This window comes from Talpa occidentalis, unplaced genomic scaffold, assembly GCF_014898055.3.
Source record: "Talpa occidentalis isolate TD23 unplaced genomic scaffold, MPIMG_talOcc4v2.1 talOcc4.12, whole genome shotgun sequence".
Taxonomy (NCBI): domain Eukaryota; kingdom Metazoa; phylum Chordata; class Mammalia; order Eulipotyphla; family Talpidae; genus Talpa; species Talpa occidentalis.
The window spans coordinates 101,312,386-101,328,427 of record NW_023601212.1 but is presented as its reverse complement, the minus strand read 5'-3'; the positions used below and the strand labels follow the sequence as shown (position 1 = coordinate 101,328,427).

Here is a 16,042-nt window from a genome sequence, read left to right as displayed (position 1 = left end):
GGCCTGTACCCCAGTTCTTGTATGCATAAATAAATAAATCTTTAAAAAAAAAATGAAAAACATGTACAGTGTCTGCAAAAGACACTGCTGAGGAAGTAAGATGACACAGCAGACCTCTCCCTGCTGCTCCCCACAGACCAGGAGAAAATCTCTGCAAAGCACCCATCTAAGAAAGGACTCGTATTCAAAGCATACCAAAAACAAACAAAACACTTGAAGCTCAAAAAATAAGAACGCCAGGCCTCCCTGGTGGCCTGGGGGTTGAGTCTCAGCGCTATCACTGCTAGGGCCTGAGTTCAATCCCCGGCCAGGGAGGTGACCCACATGGCACAGCAGACCTCTCCTGTCTCCCGCTGCTCCCTTCAGCTGTGTATTTCAGTAGATTCGCCTGTTCTGCTCCCTGCTCTGTCTCTGGTGAGTACTCTCACCCCTGCACCTCTGGCTTGCACCCCAGTCCTTCTACACAAAAAATAAACTCCTAAAAAAAAGCCAGTTAAAAATGGGCAAAATACCTGCACAAATAACTCAGCAAGACAGGCAGGTGGAAAATGAAGATATAAAAAGATACTTAATCTCATCTCATTAGGATGTTGTAAATTAAAACAAGATGTCATTACACACCTATTAGAATGACAAAAATCCAAAACCCAACTGCTGATGAGGAAGCATAGCAATAGGGACACATTTGTGGCTGATGGGAAGACAAAACATTACAGCCACTTTGGAAAAACAACTTGGCATGTTCTTACAAAACTAAGTGTAATCTTACCATATGATCCAGTCCCTGTGCCCTCAAGTATTTACCCAAATGAATCACAAATTTATGTCCACATGAATGTTTACAACAGCTTTACTCATAACTGTAAAAAAACACAGAAGCAACCAAACGCCCCTCAATATACAAATAGACAAATACAATGGGCTATTGTTCAGAGATAAGGTTAGCTAGATTCCAAATCTTCTAGAAGAAAACACAGAGAGAAACCTTAACACTAGAGTCAGCAATGATTTCTTGGATATGTCAACAAAAAGCACCGGCAACAAAAGCACATTCGGGGCCTCCCTGATGGCGCAAGGGGTTAAGCATCAGCACTATGAAGCTGTCTGCAGCCACTGCAGCACGAGTTCAAGCCCCAGCCAGGGAACTGAACCCACATGGCACAGCAGACCTCTCCCTGCTGCTCCCCTCAGCAGTGTATTTCAGTCAATTCGCCTGTTCTGCTCCCAACTCTGTGTCTGGTGAATCCTCTCACCACCCCCCACCTCTGGCCTCTTCCCCAGTTCTTGCATAAATAAATAAATAAATAAATAAATAAATAAACAAAGCTTTTTTAAAAAAAAAGCAAAATCGACAGATGGGGGCAATGTTGGGACAGAAACTATGTTGCTGCTTTGTTGCCAGAATGAGGGCCACAGCAGTTGTGGAGCAGGTTTGCAAGGCAAGATGCTGCCAGTCGAGCAGAAGTTCTTGTGCCATTTATTGAAATCCTACAGGCTAATAAAAGCTGACTGACGTGCGACAATGGCATGAGGAATAGGGTCTGGAGGGTGGGACAGGAATGGGGGACAAAGCTTTCCAAGGGAGAGGGAAGGGGACACTGTGACCATGCATCAAGAGACAAGTATGATGTCAAGAGAGCAGAGTATGATGCTATTGCAGGCAGAGTTATCCCGAGACTGCCGTGGAGACAGTCACGTAATCAGGTCAACAGCAGCCTGGGTATCCCAGGGATTTGTAGATAGCAAATAGGTCACAGTTGCCTGTGAATGGCCAGCTCATAGGAACCCATGGGACAAAATCACATTTAAATTTTGCTCATCAATAAAGAGAAGTGGGCCTCCTTAGTAGCGCAGCGGTTGAGCGCTGGGTTGTGAAGCTGCCCGCAGCCTCTGCAGCGCCGGTTCGATCCCCGGCTGCTGCCCGGCCACTGGAGGAGGGTCCCACATGGCGCGCAGACCTCTCCTGGCGCCCGCTGCTCCCCTCAGCAGTGTACTTCGGTCCTTCTGCCTGCTCTGCTCCCCGCTCTGGCTCTGGTGAATTCTCTCACCCTCCCGCGCTTCTGACTGTACCCAGTGCTTGTATAAATAAATAAAAATCTTAAAACAAAACAAAACAAAACAAAAAAACCCAGAAGCATCAGAGTAAAAAGGCCATTTACAGAATGGATAAAACACTTGCAAGTCCTATATCCAATAAGGTCATTTGGGCTAATGCCTTGAATACATAAAGAGCTCTACCCTCCAGCAACAGAAATAATCAAATAACCTGACTTGATGTGATCCTGGTGAAAATTCCAGCAAGTTATTCTGTGGATATTTTTTCTTTTCTTTTTTTTTAAAGATTTATTTATTTATGCACATAAGAATGGGGGTACAGGCCAGAGGTGTGAGGGGGTGAGAGGACTCACCAGAGACAGAGTGGGGAACAGAACAGGCAGATCTACTGAAATCCACTGCTGAGGGGAGCAGCAGGGAGACAGGAGAGGTCTGCCGTGCCATGTGGGTAGCTCCCTAGCTGGGGATCAAACTCGTGCTGCAGTGGCTGAGGTTAGCTTCATAGGTTGCTTCTTAAGCCCTTGCGCCACCAGGGAGGCCCTATTCTGTGGATATTGACAAACTGATCCTCGCCCTTAGGCAAAGGCTCAGAGTGGTTAACACATTATTAAAGAGAAACAAAACTTGGATAGATGTTTCTCCAAAGATTACAAACAAATGGCCAACAAGCACAGGAAGGATGTTCAGCATCTGTAACAGTCAGAGAAACATGAATTGAAACCACGGTGAGGGGTCACCCCATTCACCCCCAATGGCTACTGGCAAAAACCAGACAAGGACAAGGCTGGGAGGGTGTAGAGAAGGCAGGAGTCTGCACATGGCTGGGGATGTGCAATGCTGTGGAAAACAGCATGAAAAGAATTAAAAATAAAAAACAGGATTATCATATGATGCAGTGATTCCCCTCTAGGAACAGCCAGAAGGGAAAGTGGGGTTGTGAGAGCCGCACCTGCACGCCCACGTTCACACAGCGTTACTGGAAATGGCCAGGACGGGGAAGCGACCCATGCCCGCTGGCCTGGGCAGGCAGGCCACAGGTGCTGTGTCCCACGGGACAGTCTTCAGCCTTAAAAAGGAGGGAAATTCTGACACTTGCTGCAGGTGGACGAATGCTGGGGGCATGAGGACAAGGAAGTCAGCCGGACAAGAAAGGACAAGCAGCGTGGGTTCCACTGCGTGATGCCCAGGCAGGAGGAGGTGGCGGGGCGGCGGGCAGGGCAGGCGGAAGATGCTGCTGGACGAGGCCGTTTCAGCCCTGGGGACAAAAGGGTCCCGGAAGCCCAGTTCACGGCGATATTAGCAGTTGGTTAGCATCGCTGAGCTGCATGCTAAAAATGGTTAAAATGGTCCATTTTGTGGGGCCTCCCCGGTGGCACAGGCGGTTGAGCGCCGCACTGTGAAGCTGTCCACAGCCTCTGCAGCGCGGGTTCGATCACAGCCAGCTGGTGAGAATGCCACATGGCGCAGCAGACCTCTCCTGTCTCGCCCGCTGCTCCTCTCAGCAGTGTATTTCAGTCAGTCTGCCTGTTCTGCTCCCCACTCTGTCTCTGGTGAATCCTCTCAACCTCCTGTACATCTGGCCTGTACCCCGGTTCTTGTACAAATATAAATCTTAAAAAAAAAAAAAAAAAAAAAGATGGTCCATTTTGTAAGTGTTTCTTATAAGAGAGAAAAACATTTGGAGGGAGCGGAAGTGCCGGCTGCTAAGCAAAGGAGCCAGGCTGGAGAGGCGGGGCCCTGTGGACTGCAGCTAAGGACTCCAAGGAAAGGGAGGGCCATGTGGCCAGGCCGGTAGTGCCAAGGCTTTGGGGTGGCGGGGGCGAGTGGAGGGTGGGGCGCCTTTTGGGAGGGAGCCCATTCTGCATGGGCAGTAAAGACGGGTCCATGACGCCACGTGTAGGTGCAGCCCAGAGGGGACATGACCTCAAGCGTGATCCTGCCACGCTGGGGCCAGAGGCCATCACAGGGACGGCGAGGGCCGGGGGTGCTCCCTGTCCTCACTTCATGTTTCCACCCCACCCTGGGGTGTCTGGGATACAGGCACAGCCAACAGTCCCCAGTGAGGGCTGCACCCCCGAGGCGGCACAGGAAGCTTCAGGAGTAAAGTGGACCCCAAGCTGAGCCTCGAAGGACAAGAGGCGCCAGTGTTGGGAAGGGAAAGGCATTCGAGGCAGGTGGAACTGCAAGAGCAAAGGGTGAGGCACAGCGGCTGGTGTGTGGTGCGAGGGGCTGCGGCGGTGGGAACGCAGGGGCAGTGGGCGAGCACATGGCCCACGAGGGAGGGACCTTGAAAGCCAGGTCTCCCCAACACCCCCTGGAGGGGCCCCAGGCTCCATGGGGCCCCCCGCCAGTGCCTTCCCAGGGGGTTCACGGGGCACATATTCACGGCAGCAGCAGGCACAGCCCAGCACTGCTATGGGTTCCACTCAGCTTCCTGGCGTCAGGTTCAGGGCAGCTGAGGGATAAGTCAGATGAGAAGGGGGAAGGACAGAGAAGGACAGAAACGGGACAGCAAGGGGCGGGGGACAAATACAGACAGGAGACACAGCAAGGAACAGGGGAGCCGCTGGACCAAGGGCTGGAAGCGGCTCTGGGCTGTACCCCAGCGAGAGCTAGGATCCATGACGCACGCAGGAGCCCAAGAAGCTGGCAGCCATGGCCACTCTGCCCGGCCCACTGAGGTGACCTGAGCGGGAGCACCAGCCCACACGGTCAGCCAGGTGACCTGGGCAACCCCTGCCCTGGCAGGAGAGCGGCCACCTCCCAAGGTCAGTTCCTGGCACACGGGGCACCGAGTGCAGTAGCTGGACGTGGGGTCCAGGGCAGGGTTCAGACTGGGCATGGAGGCTGGCCTGGCCCTGAGGGGCCACAGAGCCCTGGAAGAGGAGGGCACGGGACTGTGAGGCGCTGTCCTCACCTGGACCCCAGCGCCACGGACCGCCCGGCACCGAGCACAGCCATCCGTGAGGCCAGCGCGCCCCCTGGTGGCCGCCCGCCCGGTCTCAGCCCAGCGGCTGGAGCCCAGCAGGAAGGGGCTGGGGGCCCAGGGTCCTGGGAGCAGAGCTGCTGTGAGGCAGGTCTGGGGTCACAGCCAGGCAGGCAGCAAGGTTTTCCCTGCGGGGAGGAAGAGGCTGCGGGGAGGGGAGGAATCAGGCAGCCCTGTGTGCAAACCCTGCCCACTGCCCAGTGCCCACGAGGGGTCAGGCTCCCCACTGCTAAGAGTGGGACACCCACTGACTCTCCAACAGTTCAAGACAAATCTTGGGCACCTCCAGTTGGCCTGGTCACGGGGCAAGACCCTCCCACACCGTTCCAAGGGCCCTGGCATTTGACACACCCAGGATGCAAGAACCTCCCCTTTGCAGCAGCAGCAGGCACAGGACCGTGGTGCCCACCAGCACACACTGACAGGTGAGTGTGGAGACGATGCTCAGGGGTCACCTGAGCACACAGGCCGAGACCGGGCCAGGAGTGCAGCTCTGCTCACCCGCGCGGAGACCCACCCAGGAAACCGCACTTCTCCCCGCCGCTGTGACCTGAGGCCCTCCGGGTCCAGAGCACACAGTCCCGCCTGAGCTGTGTCCTGGTCACACACCTCGCCCTCCCGACACCAACAACAGGGAGGACACGCTGTCTTACACACACACACACACACACACACACACACACACACACACACACACGCTCCACCTGGCTCCCCAGCCCCCAGCCCCAGAACCCCACAGGTGGCTTCCTCGCTTTCCACTGCCCGTCATGTGGTGCTTCAGGCCCCCGTGTACCCCAAAGGTCCTGGAGACCATCTACATCCCAAATCCAACAGAAGTGTCTTCTGTCTCTCATAGACTCTTCCCTGTGCCCCCACCACCTCCCTGGGGGTCCTCTTGCCTGCGCTCTCGGGTATAGATGCCCAGGCCTGTGCCAGCCTCCTTCCTCCCCGCAGCTCCTCCACCCCCTCCTCAGCACCCCTCACCATCCCGCTGGGAGCCCCCCACCCCTCTGCAGGCCCCACAGACATAGAGACCACGCCACCTTTCCACCTGGCACCAGAAGCTGCCCCAGCCCTAGCCACAGCTGACACCTCAGCTGGGATGTGGGTCCCCCCCAACCCGGACCAGGTGCCCAGGGCCAGTGGGGCACACGCCGGCCTTCACATGAGCCCCCAGGCCTGGTCCCAAGGTGGGGTGGGGGGCATCCAGGTGCAGATGTGAGCCAGAAGGGGTGAGGGCAGCTGAGGTGGGGGCTCACAAGCCGCGGGCCCCACAGGCATTCAGGGCTCGCCACCCGTGCTCACCACCCACCTGCTTACCTTGCACGCCGTGCCCACAAGGGCTCCGTCCCGGCTCCAGACAGCAGCCTGCACCAGGTCTCTGTGGGCTGCCAGTTCTGCGGAGAACAGGCAAGGTCAGGTGGGGGCTCAGGGACCCCCACCCCGCGCTGGGGGACAGGGCAGCCTTGGGGCAGCCGCTGGCAGAGGCAGAAGGAAAGTCTCCCTCGGGCGGGAGGAGGAAGGGCTCTCCCTTCAGCCGCAGCCTCCCCAAGCGCCCTCTCTTCAGCCCAGCTTTCACCCCAGCCCAGGCTCACCTCCCATGCCCGGCCTGGGACTCTGCTCTGCAGTCCTGCCAACCCCCTAGGGTGCCGAAGATGTTTAAACGTGCCCACAAATTCTTTGACACCCCTGTTACAGGTCAAATCGTGCCCCAACCCCAAAGACGATGAAGTCCAGGCCCTCAGCCCCCGTTAACAGGTGGAAGCAGGCTCTCTGCAGACGACCTCGTTAGGTGAAGCGGTGAGGGTGAGTGGACCCCCCACCCGGAAGCACCGGGGTCCCAGCAGAAGCGACACAGGGTGGATACAGACACGCAGAGGGAAGACAACTGAGATGAGGAGGCGACGGCACCAGGCCGGCAGGCAGCGGAGCGCCCCAGGTGGCAGACGGCGGGAGAGGCCCCCTCTGGGCCTCAGAAAGAACCACCCCGGCTGACACCTGACTTAAGCTTCTCGTTTTAAGCCACCGTTGGTGCCATTTTCTCGCAGCACCTGTGGGGAGGGCGCACATCCCGCCTTCACCCTGGGGCCCACTGGAGCGGAGCAGGATGCGTCCCCGGCTCTCACAAGACAACATGGCAGCAGCGGAGGCACGTGACTAACAAGGCTGGGTCTTGGTGGAGTGGTGGCTCCCCCCAGCCCCGCCCCCCCAGACTGCTCACCAGGGGAAGGGGTGGCCATTTGGAGAGGGCACCCCACACACGGTCCTTCTGGGGACCAGACTCTTGACCTCAGAAACTGCGAGGGGACAAGAGTGTACAGTGGTTCCCAGCTCTACATTTTGGGGCGCTTTGTTCCTCGGGAGTAGAGAACCTTTACACCGCCACCTACTGCACAATCCACAATGTTATTCTACCTCCTGTCACAGAAATGGCCGCACACCGAGGACCAGCGTTGACCTGTGAAGCCCGGCACGGTGCACGTGGCACACGAGGCCATGTGGAGGTGGCGGCAACCGCTGGGAGGCACCAGGGCTCCCTGGGGCAGTTCGTGACCCTGTGACACAGGACGTGGGGGGCACTGGCTGAGCTCCCAGCAGCTGCTGCGCCAGGTGGGAATCCCTGAGACACCCAGGCAGGCCACTGACGGCCCCTGGGCCAGCCCCGAGCAGCAAGTCCTGAGCCTCCTGACTTTACCCCAGAAAGGGGTGAGCATGTCAGGGAGGGCTCTGTGGGGAGGACCCAGGGACCCGGCCACAGTAGCAGGTGTAACGGTAGGGGCGACGGTTCAGAAGCACGGAGGGAAGACAGCGAAGTGAGGTGAAACAGGTATTCACAGAGAGGGCAGGTACTGGGGAGCAAACGACGAGCCTTGGAGAATCTCATCACTTTTTATGCTGCCCACACGTGACTCCTGGATGCACACGTTAGGATTCACATCCCCTGAACACTGGCAGTGAGGCCTACCTGAGAGAGGCTGGCGCCTCGCCAAGTCCCACACCTTCACGGCCGGGCCGGCCGCACTCACCAGGACGCCGTCTGCAGTGGGGTGGAACTGCAGCACCTCCACCTGCACGGCCTCCGGGCCCAGCACCAGGCCTGGCTGCGTGGGGAGGGCCTGGCCAGGGGCCGGCAGCCGCCACAGTTTCACCTGTAAGAAAGGCAATGGCCATGACCCCAGGGCCGGGGCCTTGTCTCCCCTCCCAGCCAGCCCTGCCCAGGGACTGCCCCGCCCCAGCGTCGCCCTCAGGCACGGAGCAGAGGGTCCTGGGTTGGGGACCCAGCACAGGGTCACGGGGTGCAGGTAGAGGCTGGGGGAGACACGGGACCCCCCACACCACCCCACCCCACAGCCCCACAGCCGAGCAGCAGCTCACAGCACACTTCAGGTTGAGGAACTCAGGGCGAGGCTGGCCCTGGAGGAGGCAGGGTCTTGGGCAGCTCAGCAGCCGCCCACTCACCGTCCTGTCGGCGGAGCCTGTGGCCAGGAGGAAGTCATCAAAGGGAGAGAAGTCCAGGTCCGTGACCAGGTCTGTGGGAGAGGAAGACTATCAGCCCGCCGCATGCCCTGCTTCTGCCCGGCACGTGATCTCCCCAAGGCCTCTGCCCCAAGCCCTGGGGCTTCTGAGGCAGCATCCACCTACACAGGACGGGCTGAGCCCCCCAGTCAGGGGCACCTCTGAAGCCCCGGGCCAAGGCCACAGGCCCCACCTGCGTCCTGAGCTCCGCGAGTCAGACTCGGCGGCCAAGGGCCGTGGTCAGGGGGCAGCAAGACAACGGGCAGGCTGACATCTAGGCACCTGTATTCACCCAAAATCCAGAGCCCAGCTCAGGCCTGACCCTCAAACGTGCGACTGAACATGGACTCCAGCCACTATGAGCCCAAAGGGACTCACAGACACCACCCAGGCCTGACGAACCCCCAGAGCCTCCTCAGGGAGACATCTCTATGCAGACTCAGGGAGACAGTTGTGCCTGCAGGGGTGACCGCAAGGTCAGGGGTCAGCGTAGGCCTCATGGGGGGGGGGCATGGTGGGCTGTGGAGGACTGGAAAGTTAAGTGGCCGGGGGTGGGAGGTGTTTCTCCTCCTGTGGAAATGGCCCAACCCATAAAGAGAGTCTCCCGAAAGCCAGGGTGGGCAGACCCGTCTACGGGAGCACAACTGACCCAAACCGGGGTAGCCAGTTCCCTCTGAAGAGCACTACCTGGGATGGAAAGGCCCAGTGACAGGGCGCCAAGGGGCTGGCCAGGGTGGAGGGCGGCCAGCTGGGAGGGAGCCAGCAGCTCCCAGGCCCGCCCTCCTCAGCCCATATGTCCAACTGCTGCTTCAGTTCTGGAAGTGCCCCAAGAATCTCCAGTACGTTCCTCTTTGGCTTAGGCAAGTTGGAGTCAGTTCTTTCGGACCAGAGAACCCGAACTGCTCAACGCGGGAGGACTTGGGAGCAGGGAAGCGGGGGTCTCCAGGGGCGGAGACAAGTCCAAAGCTCAGGTGTGGGGGCACAGGGGAGGTGGGCAGGATCACCAGGCCTGCACCACCCAAATGACGGTCTCCACCCCCCACCCCACTGTGGGGTCAGGGGAGTTCCCCACTAGAGGAGACCAGGAGAAGGGGTGTCAGGGACCGGAACCCTTGGGGCCACCCCCACCACCCTCCTGCGGGCTCCTCACTGGACAGGCAGGGACCAGGCCAGACGCAGCAGCAAGGTGGTCGATCAACCGGAGTGTCCAGCTGTCCCCTTTCCATGCATCTGCCCACCAAATCCTCACCACCACCCCTCAGGACAGCGCCCCATTATCAACCCCAACTGGAGGATGAGAACGTGAGGAGGGAGAAGGAAAGCCATGGCCCAGAGCCGCAAAGTTGAGCAGAGCTGGGCTGAGGCTCCAGTCTGGGCCGTCCAGTTCAGACTGGCCTTAAGACCTTCCCCAGGTGGGGCAGGTCCCGTGACCCCAGCCCAGACATGCAGAAATGCTCTCTAGAGGCTGCCCAGCCCTCTGCTACCCAGGATGCTTGGTCCCGAGCCAAGAGGTGAAAGGAACCCCCAAAGGCAGGAAGCCCCCAAGACAGGGCAGCAGCCAGAGCCTGGCCCACAGGTCCCGACCACAGAGCACCTACTAGGGAGGAGGGTGCCAAGCTCTGGGGAGTGGATGGAGCCCCCGGGAAGCTACCACCTGCCAAGGCAGCCTGGCCCAGCTTCTATTTGGAGCCCCCTAGTAGCAAGGGTCCCCCACCTTGCAAACATCACCAGCATGGGGCAGCATCCCCTCCCGTGAAGAGCATCAGGCAGCAAGGGCACAAGCACAGTGGCAGGATGCGGCGTTAGAGCCACTCTTCCAGGCCCAGGGCCAATGCCATGAGGTCCTGATTATCCGAGCCTCGGCTTTTTTGGCTGAAAAACTGGTTCCTTTAAAACCCACTTTCTAAAGGTGTGGGAGCAGGTGAGACAGACTCCCCGTCCACACTTCAACATAGAGGGATCAACAAACAGGATGAAAGAAATGCTCTGATGGAAGTCGCTGGACTTGAGACCATGGTGCAGTCACATGGGTGAGGGATCAAGAGAATGCCCGTCTACACAGCAGGAACCTGCACACGTTCTCTGTGAGGGCAAGGCGGGAAATGCCGGGGCCCTGATGACCATCCCTTCTCTGTCCCCACAAGGCTGGGAGCCGGTGGAGAGGTGTGGCCATGTGCCTTGAAAACTACCTTTGAAGACAAGCGGGCAGCAGGCCGGGCCTGGCCACTCAGCTCACAGCCCGGCTCCCGGGCAAAAAGGCGGCTGCAGGGCCGGAGCTGCACACGGATGAGCCACAAAGGGACCCAGGGCCTCTGGGGAGTCTTTTGGGGTAGTGGAAATGTTCTACAGCTGGATGGTGGAACACACAACCCCAGAACTTGGGCAAAAGCCATCACATCCTCCACTTGAAACCAGAAGTTTAGTGGTATAGAAATAACAGCTCAATAAGGGTGCCGTAAAGAGTTTTGAAAAAGGGGTCCTCCCTGGTGGCGCAGGTAGTTGAGTGCTGTGAAACAGTTCGCAGCCTCTGCAGCGCAGGTTTGATCCCAGCCAGCCGGTGAGATACCCACATGGCGCGGCAGACCTCTCCTGTCTCCCCACTGCTCCCCTCAGCAGTGTATTTCGTCCATCTGCCTGTTCTGTTCCCTGCTCTGTCTCTAATGAATCCTCTCACCCTCCCGCGCACCTGGCCTGTTCCCCAGTTCTTGTATGCATGAATAAATAAATCTTTAAAAAAAAAAAAAGAGTATTAAAAAAAAAAAAGTTTTGAAAAAGGATAGAGAAGACGCAGGCAACCACTGAGCACATACTGAGTTTGTGCTCAGTCTTCACTCCTGCTACTCATCACGCCATGGTCACCAGACACCTGTGGCCCCCGAGGAGCCATATACCCAGCCAGGGACCCAAGGGGCAGCCGGGAGGGCAGGCCAGGGGGGTGGGCCCGCCGCCACTGGACAGGGAGCAAGGAGGCAGCCTGGCTGACGCTGGCACTGCCCAGCCCAGAGAGAGCCAATGGTTCCTCCCGGTGGGCTGGCTGCCAGGCAGGCTCCCAGCGCCCCCAAGAAGCAGCTGCAGGGGACAAAAGCTCTCTTTGTGAGTCCCCGTCTCTAGCCCTGCAGACCAGCCAGCTCCCTCCTGGGCGCCCTGGAGAGGACCCGGGGGAAGAACCCCGTCAGTGGAGGTCTCCGGCAGCAAGGCCAGCATCATCCTAGAGCCTGGCTTGGGCTAGCTCCCTCCTTCCAGTGGGGTGGCCTGGAGCCGCCAGCTTCCCTCTCCCTGCCCAGGCCAGCACGCTTAAGCAGGACCCAGCCTTTCAACGGGGCCTGGTGAGGATGACAAAGCCCCGAAGAGGGGAGAGTCCCAGGCTTCCTGGCTGCGGCCCCCACTCACCTGAATGGCAGCCTAGGCTGGTCACATGTCCCTTGTGCTCTCCCTGGCCGTCCAGAGGCACGATGCCCAGCACACCTGTGAGACAAACACGGGGGCTCTAGTTTCAGACCCAAGAGCGGCCATCTGCCACCCAGGTCTCCCAGGGGAGATGAACCCACCCAACCCCACCGTGGACCTTTCCAGAGCCCCCACTGAGCGTAAGATCGTCCCTCTGTGCAGAGTGACTGGCCCAGGCTTAGGGGCGTGCTAAGAAGTTGTATCTTTCTGACATTGGGGGTCATAAGAGGTCAGTATGGGCCACCTCCTGCCACTTTTCTCAGCTTCCCTGAGAAAGAAGACATTACCCAAGAGCTGAAGGACAGGAGAGGTTGGGGCTGGCTTTAGGCGGGTGCCTCTGGATACAGCGTTGCCCAAAACCCCTGTACTTTGTCATACAAGCCAAAGAGGTCTCATCTTTGCTGAAGTCAGTTCCAGTCTGAGCTATGCCCAGCAACCAAGAATCGCAATTAACACAGGGAACCTTTCAAATCTTTGTAACCCCACTGACCCAGGCACCCCACACCCCCAGGGAGGCATGGGTAGCACATGGGACAACTGGAAATAAAGGGAACTGCCCCACGCCACCCTCCTGGGCATGCTCTCAAAGACCACGGCCAAAGTGAAGCTGACCTGATTGCTGCCCCTTGACCAGCTAGCAGGGGTTTAAGCACCGGCGTGGTACTGACCCCTGAGCCCCAACAGGCCACCCCCAAGCCTCCAGCCTGTGATGAGCCGGCCCGTCCATCCACCCACCCAAGTGACAACGTCTGAATCGCCGTCCTACCTGCACGGTCAGAGTTGAACGCAATCAGGCTGCAGCTTGACTTGATCTGGTTCCCGCAGGAGGGGGCGGTTCCTGCATGAATGTCACTGATCCAGGCCTGAAAATAAAGAATGAGAAGCCGTGACAGGCAGGTCTCTGCAGCGTCTAAAGCAGGGGTGAGGCATAATCCGGGAACTAACTCTACCTAAAAGCTGCACCATTCCCTGCCCCTACTCACAGCTCCCTAGAAAATGCAGAATGTTCTTGAAGTGATAACCTAAGTCATTAAGGAGCCAAGTGGGCCTTTTTTTTTTTAAAAAAGATTTATTTATTTATACAAGAACTGGGGTCCAGGTCAGAGGCACAGGAGGGTGAGAGAATTCACCAGAGAGAGTGGGGAGCAGAAGAGGCAGATGGATTGAAGGCACTGCTGAGGGGAGCAGCGGGCGAGGCAGGAGAGGTCTGCCGCGCCCAAGTGGGCCTTTTAATTTCGTTCTCTTTAATAAGTGGGGAAAGGTTTTCAGAAGGAAGCTCAGGCCGTGCCAACCCAAGAGGCTAACGGGGCAGTGTGTACACACACGTATGTGCTGGGGTGGGGGTGGGGGTTGCATGTTTCTGTTAAAAGGGAGAGAAAAGAGAAGTAAGTCCCTGAGGCAGGACACGGACTCCACTTCCTTACCGTACTGGTGGGATCCACCGCAGAGGCCTCCGTGAGCCCCAGGCCAAGAGCGCCCAAGCTCAGAAAGGGGGGAAAATCAAGGGCCCAGAGGTGGGTGCACGGCCCACCATAAGGAGCAAAGTCCACAGCCCGCCACGGGCAGCAATGGAGCGCTGAAACTTTCCTGAGACTGAGGCCATCAAGATCCAAATGTTTTCTCTCCTGGTATCGGAGCCCCACGCAACACTCCTTCCTGCCACCCAAAACCGACACCCTCACTTCCTAGTCGACGTCCCTCACCCCCAGCCTCCCGGAAACCACCTCCACTGCAGAGTTTCTATTTCGATATTCACCGGCCATGGGTAGAATATTAGTTTGCGTTTCTGTCCCCTCCTGATCCGTGTCTCCTCTGCAGACACAGTGACAGGCACAGCTTGGCCCATCTCCTCACAAAAACCAGTTTGAGCTCTTCCCTGAAATCTGGGGTTCCAGGACCATCTGTGTTCCTAGCTAGCTTGAGGCACACCAAGAACAAGCCCCAGGACCCCTGGGGAACACTCCAGACTCTCCACGCAGTACTTGTCACCCTCAGAGTCACTGTCGTAAAGCAAACCTAAGCCACTCTCTGCCGACCCCTCCAACCTTTCACTGACACCCTCCTGCGCTCAGAATAAAACCCAAACTCTCCGTGTGGCCCTCGGGCTCTGCAGAACTGCTCCAGACTCATCAACACCATGCTGCCCCATCACCACCCGGCGGCGCCCTGAGCTCCTTTTCCTTCCTCCACCAGGCTCTTTCCCACCCCAGCCTGCCCACAGCTGGCTGCTTCTCACCCTTTTTGTCTCAGCTTAAATGTCACCTCCTGCAGGCAGCCCGCCCTGACCACCCCATTGAGATTAGCAGCCGCCTGGACATGCTATCCACCTCCACCTCCAGGCTCGCCCCTCCTGTGTCCCTCAGCACACTTATTAAAACCCGCAGTGCCCGGCGGGCCTGGCGTCTCCCTCAGCAGCAGGCTCCTGAGGAGGAGCCTGCCTGCTCCGGGGGAGCTGCCTGCTCACCCCTGCAGTCCAGCAGCTGACCCAGCGAACCCGGGTGCGGGGGGAAACTGTCCCAGGCTGCGGCTGTTCCTCGGCTCTCCGCGGGGTCCCTGGAGGGCGGTTCTAGGCCCCGTTGCCGGAGAACTCCCGCCGGCCCCCGGACACGGGCGGAGGAGCCGGCACGGCCGCCCTCCGCGGAGACACGCCCCTCCTCAGCTGCCTCTCCGGGGGTGCGGGGGTCCCCAGCACCGGCTCGGCTCCCCCTCCGGGCTCCACCTGCTCGGGCTCCGCCGGGCCCCACCCAGCCCGGCAGCATCACCCCGAGTGGGCGAGGAGCTCGCGCCGGCCGCGGGAGGAAGCGCCAGCGGAAACCCGAGGGAGGGGCGCGCCCCGGCCGAGGGGCTCCCCGCGACCCCCCGACTCGCAGCGGCCTGGGGAGGGCATCTCCCCAAGCCCGGCCCGGCCCGGGCGGGGGCGGGGGCGGCGGCCGGGGGGCGGCGGCCGGGGGGGCGTCCCGGCAGCGCCCGCCCCGCGGCCCCGAGCCGGCGGACCGGAAGCCGGGAAGGCGGCAGCCGGGGCTCGGGCCCCCCGCGGCCGGCGGCGCCCCTCGGGGGTCCCCGGGGCGGGCCCGCTGACCCCCGGCCCCGGGCGGCCGGAGCCGGAGCTGCGGCTCCGCCCGCGGACGGGGCGCGACGGCCGGGCGGGCGCGGGCGGGGCCGGGGGGCGCCCCGGGCGGGCGGGCCGGGGTCCCCGGGGCGGAGGGGGAGGGGCGGGCGCGGCGCGGGCGGGCGGGGCTCACCTCGCGGCGGGGCGGCCGGGCCTCGGCGTGCCGGAACTTGGACGCCCTGAAGCGGTTCATGGCGGCGGCGGCTTCGCGGACCCGCGGCGGCCTCAGGTGCACGGGCCGCGCCAAGACTCCGGCCCCCGCCCGCCCGCCGCGGCCCGCCGCCCGCCGCCGCCGCCGCCGCCACGCCCCGCGCCGCCGCGGCCAATCGCCGCCTGCTCCGGCCCGCCGGCCCCGCCTCGGGCCCCGCCCCCGGCCAATCGCCGCGCGGCCGCCTCTCGAGGCCACGCCCCGCGGCCAGAGGGCCCCGCGCGGGTGGGTCACGTGCCGCGCAGCTGTCCGCCCCGGCGCCCGCGGGCCTCGTGTGCGGGGCGGTGCCCCGGGGCCCCGCGAGGAGCGGGGCGCGCCCTTCCGCACCCCAGCTCCGGGGGAGGGCGAGGCGGAGATGCGCCGGCGCCGTGGCGGGGACGGGGACCGGCTCCCGGAGCCCGAGCCGCCCGCCGGTCGCGCCGCACAGGTCGCGAGTGACCGCGGGGCAGGAGCCCCATCCGCGGGCGGGGCCCCCGAGAGCCCCACCCGCCCAGTGGGGAGCCTGGGGAGCCTCGACACCCCTTGTTAGGGCGCGTCATGGCCGCAGGCCCCGGGGGCAGCCGGGGCGGGGGGTCAACGTGGGCGCGCGCAGGTGGGAGGAAAGGGCCGCGGACGGGGCGACCGGACCTCCTCGCGGGCAGGTGCGCCCGACGGGCCCTGCGTGGTCCCCGGGCGGCTCCGGCGGGGGGAGCGCCGGGCAGGGCCGCTCCCCTGGAGCCCT

The 16,042-nt window shown here is 60.6% G+C and overlaps 1 protein-coding gene across 1 annotated transcript in view; it reads right to left on the bottom strand.

The window, feature by feature from the left end:
- CORO7 (coronin 7) overlaps positions 1–15,326 on the bottom strand; it is a 48,760-nt gene extending 33,434 nt beyond the window's left edge. The window contains exons 1-6 of the mRNA XM_037507685.1: positions 15,247–15,326; positions 12,771–12,867; positions 11,948–12,022; positions 8,501–8,571; positions 8,007–8,190; positions 6,362–6,438 (exon numbers count right to left, since the gene is read on the bottom strand). Of these exons, the coding sequence (XP_037363582.1) occupies positions 6,362–6,438; positions 8,007–8,190; positions 8,501–8,571; positions 11,948–12,022; positions 12,771–12,867; positions 15,247–15,306 (564 nt within the window). The 5' untranslated portion in view covers positions 15,307–15,326. The remainder of the gene's footprint in view (positions 1–6,361; positions 6,439–8,006; positions 8,191–8,500; positions 8,572–11,947; positions 12,023–12,770; positions 12,868–15,246) is intronic.
- Between the last annotated feature and the right edge of the window lie 716 nt (positions 15,327–16,042).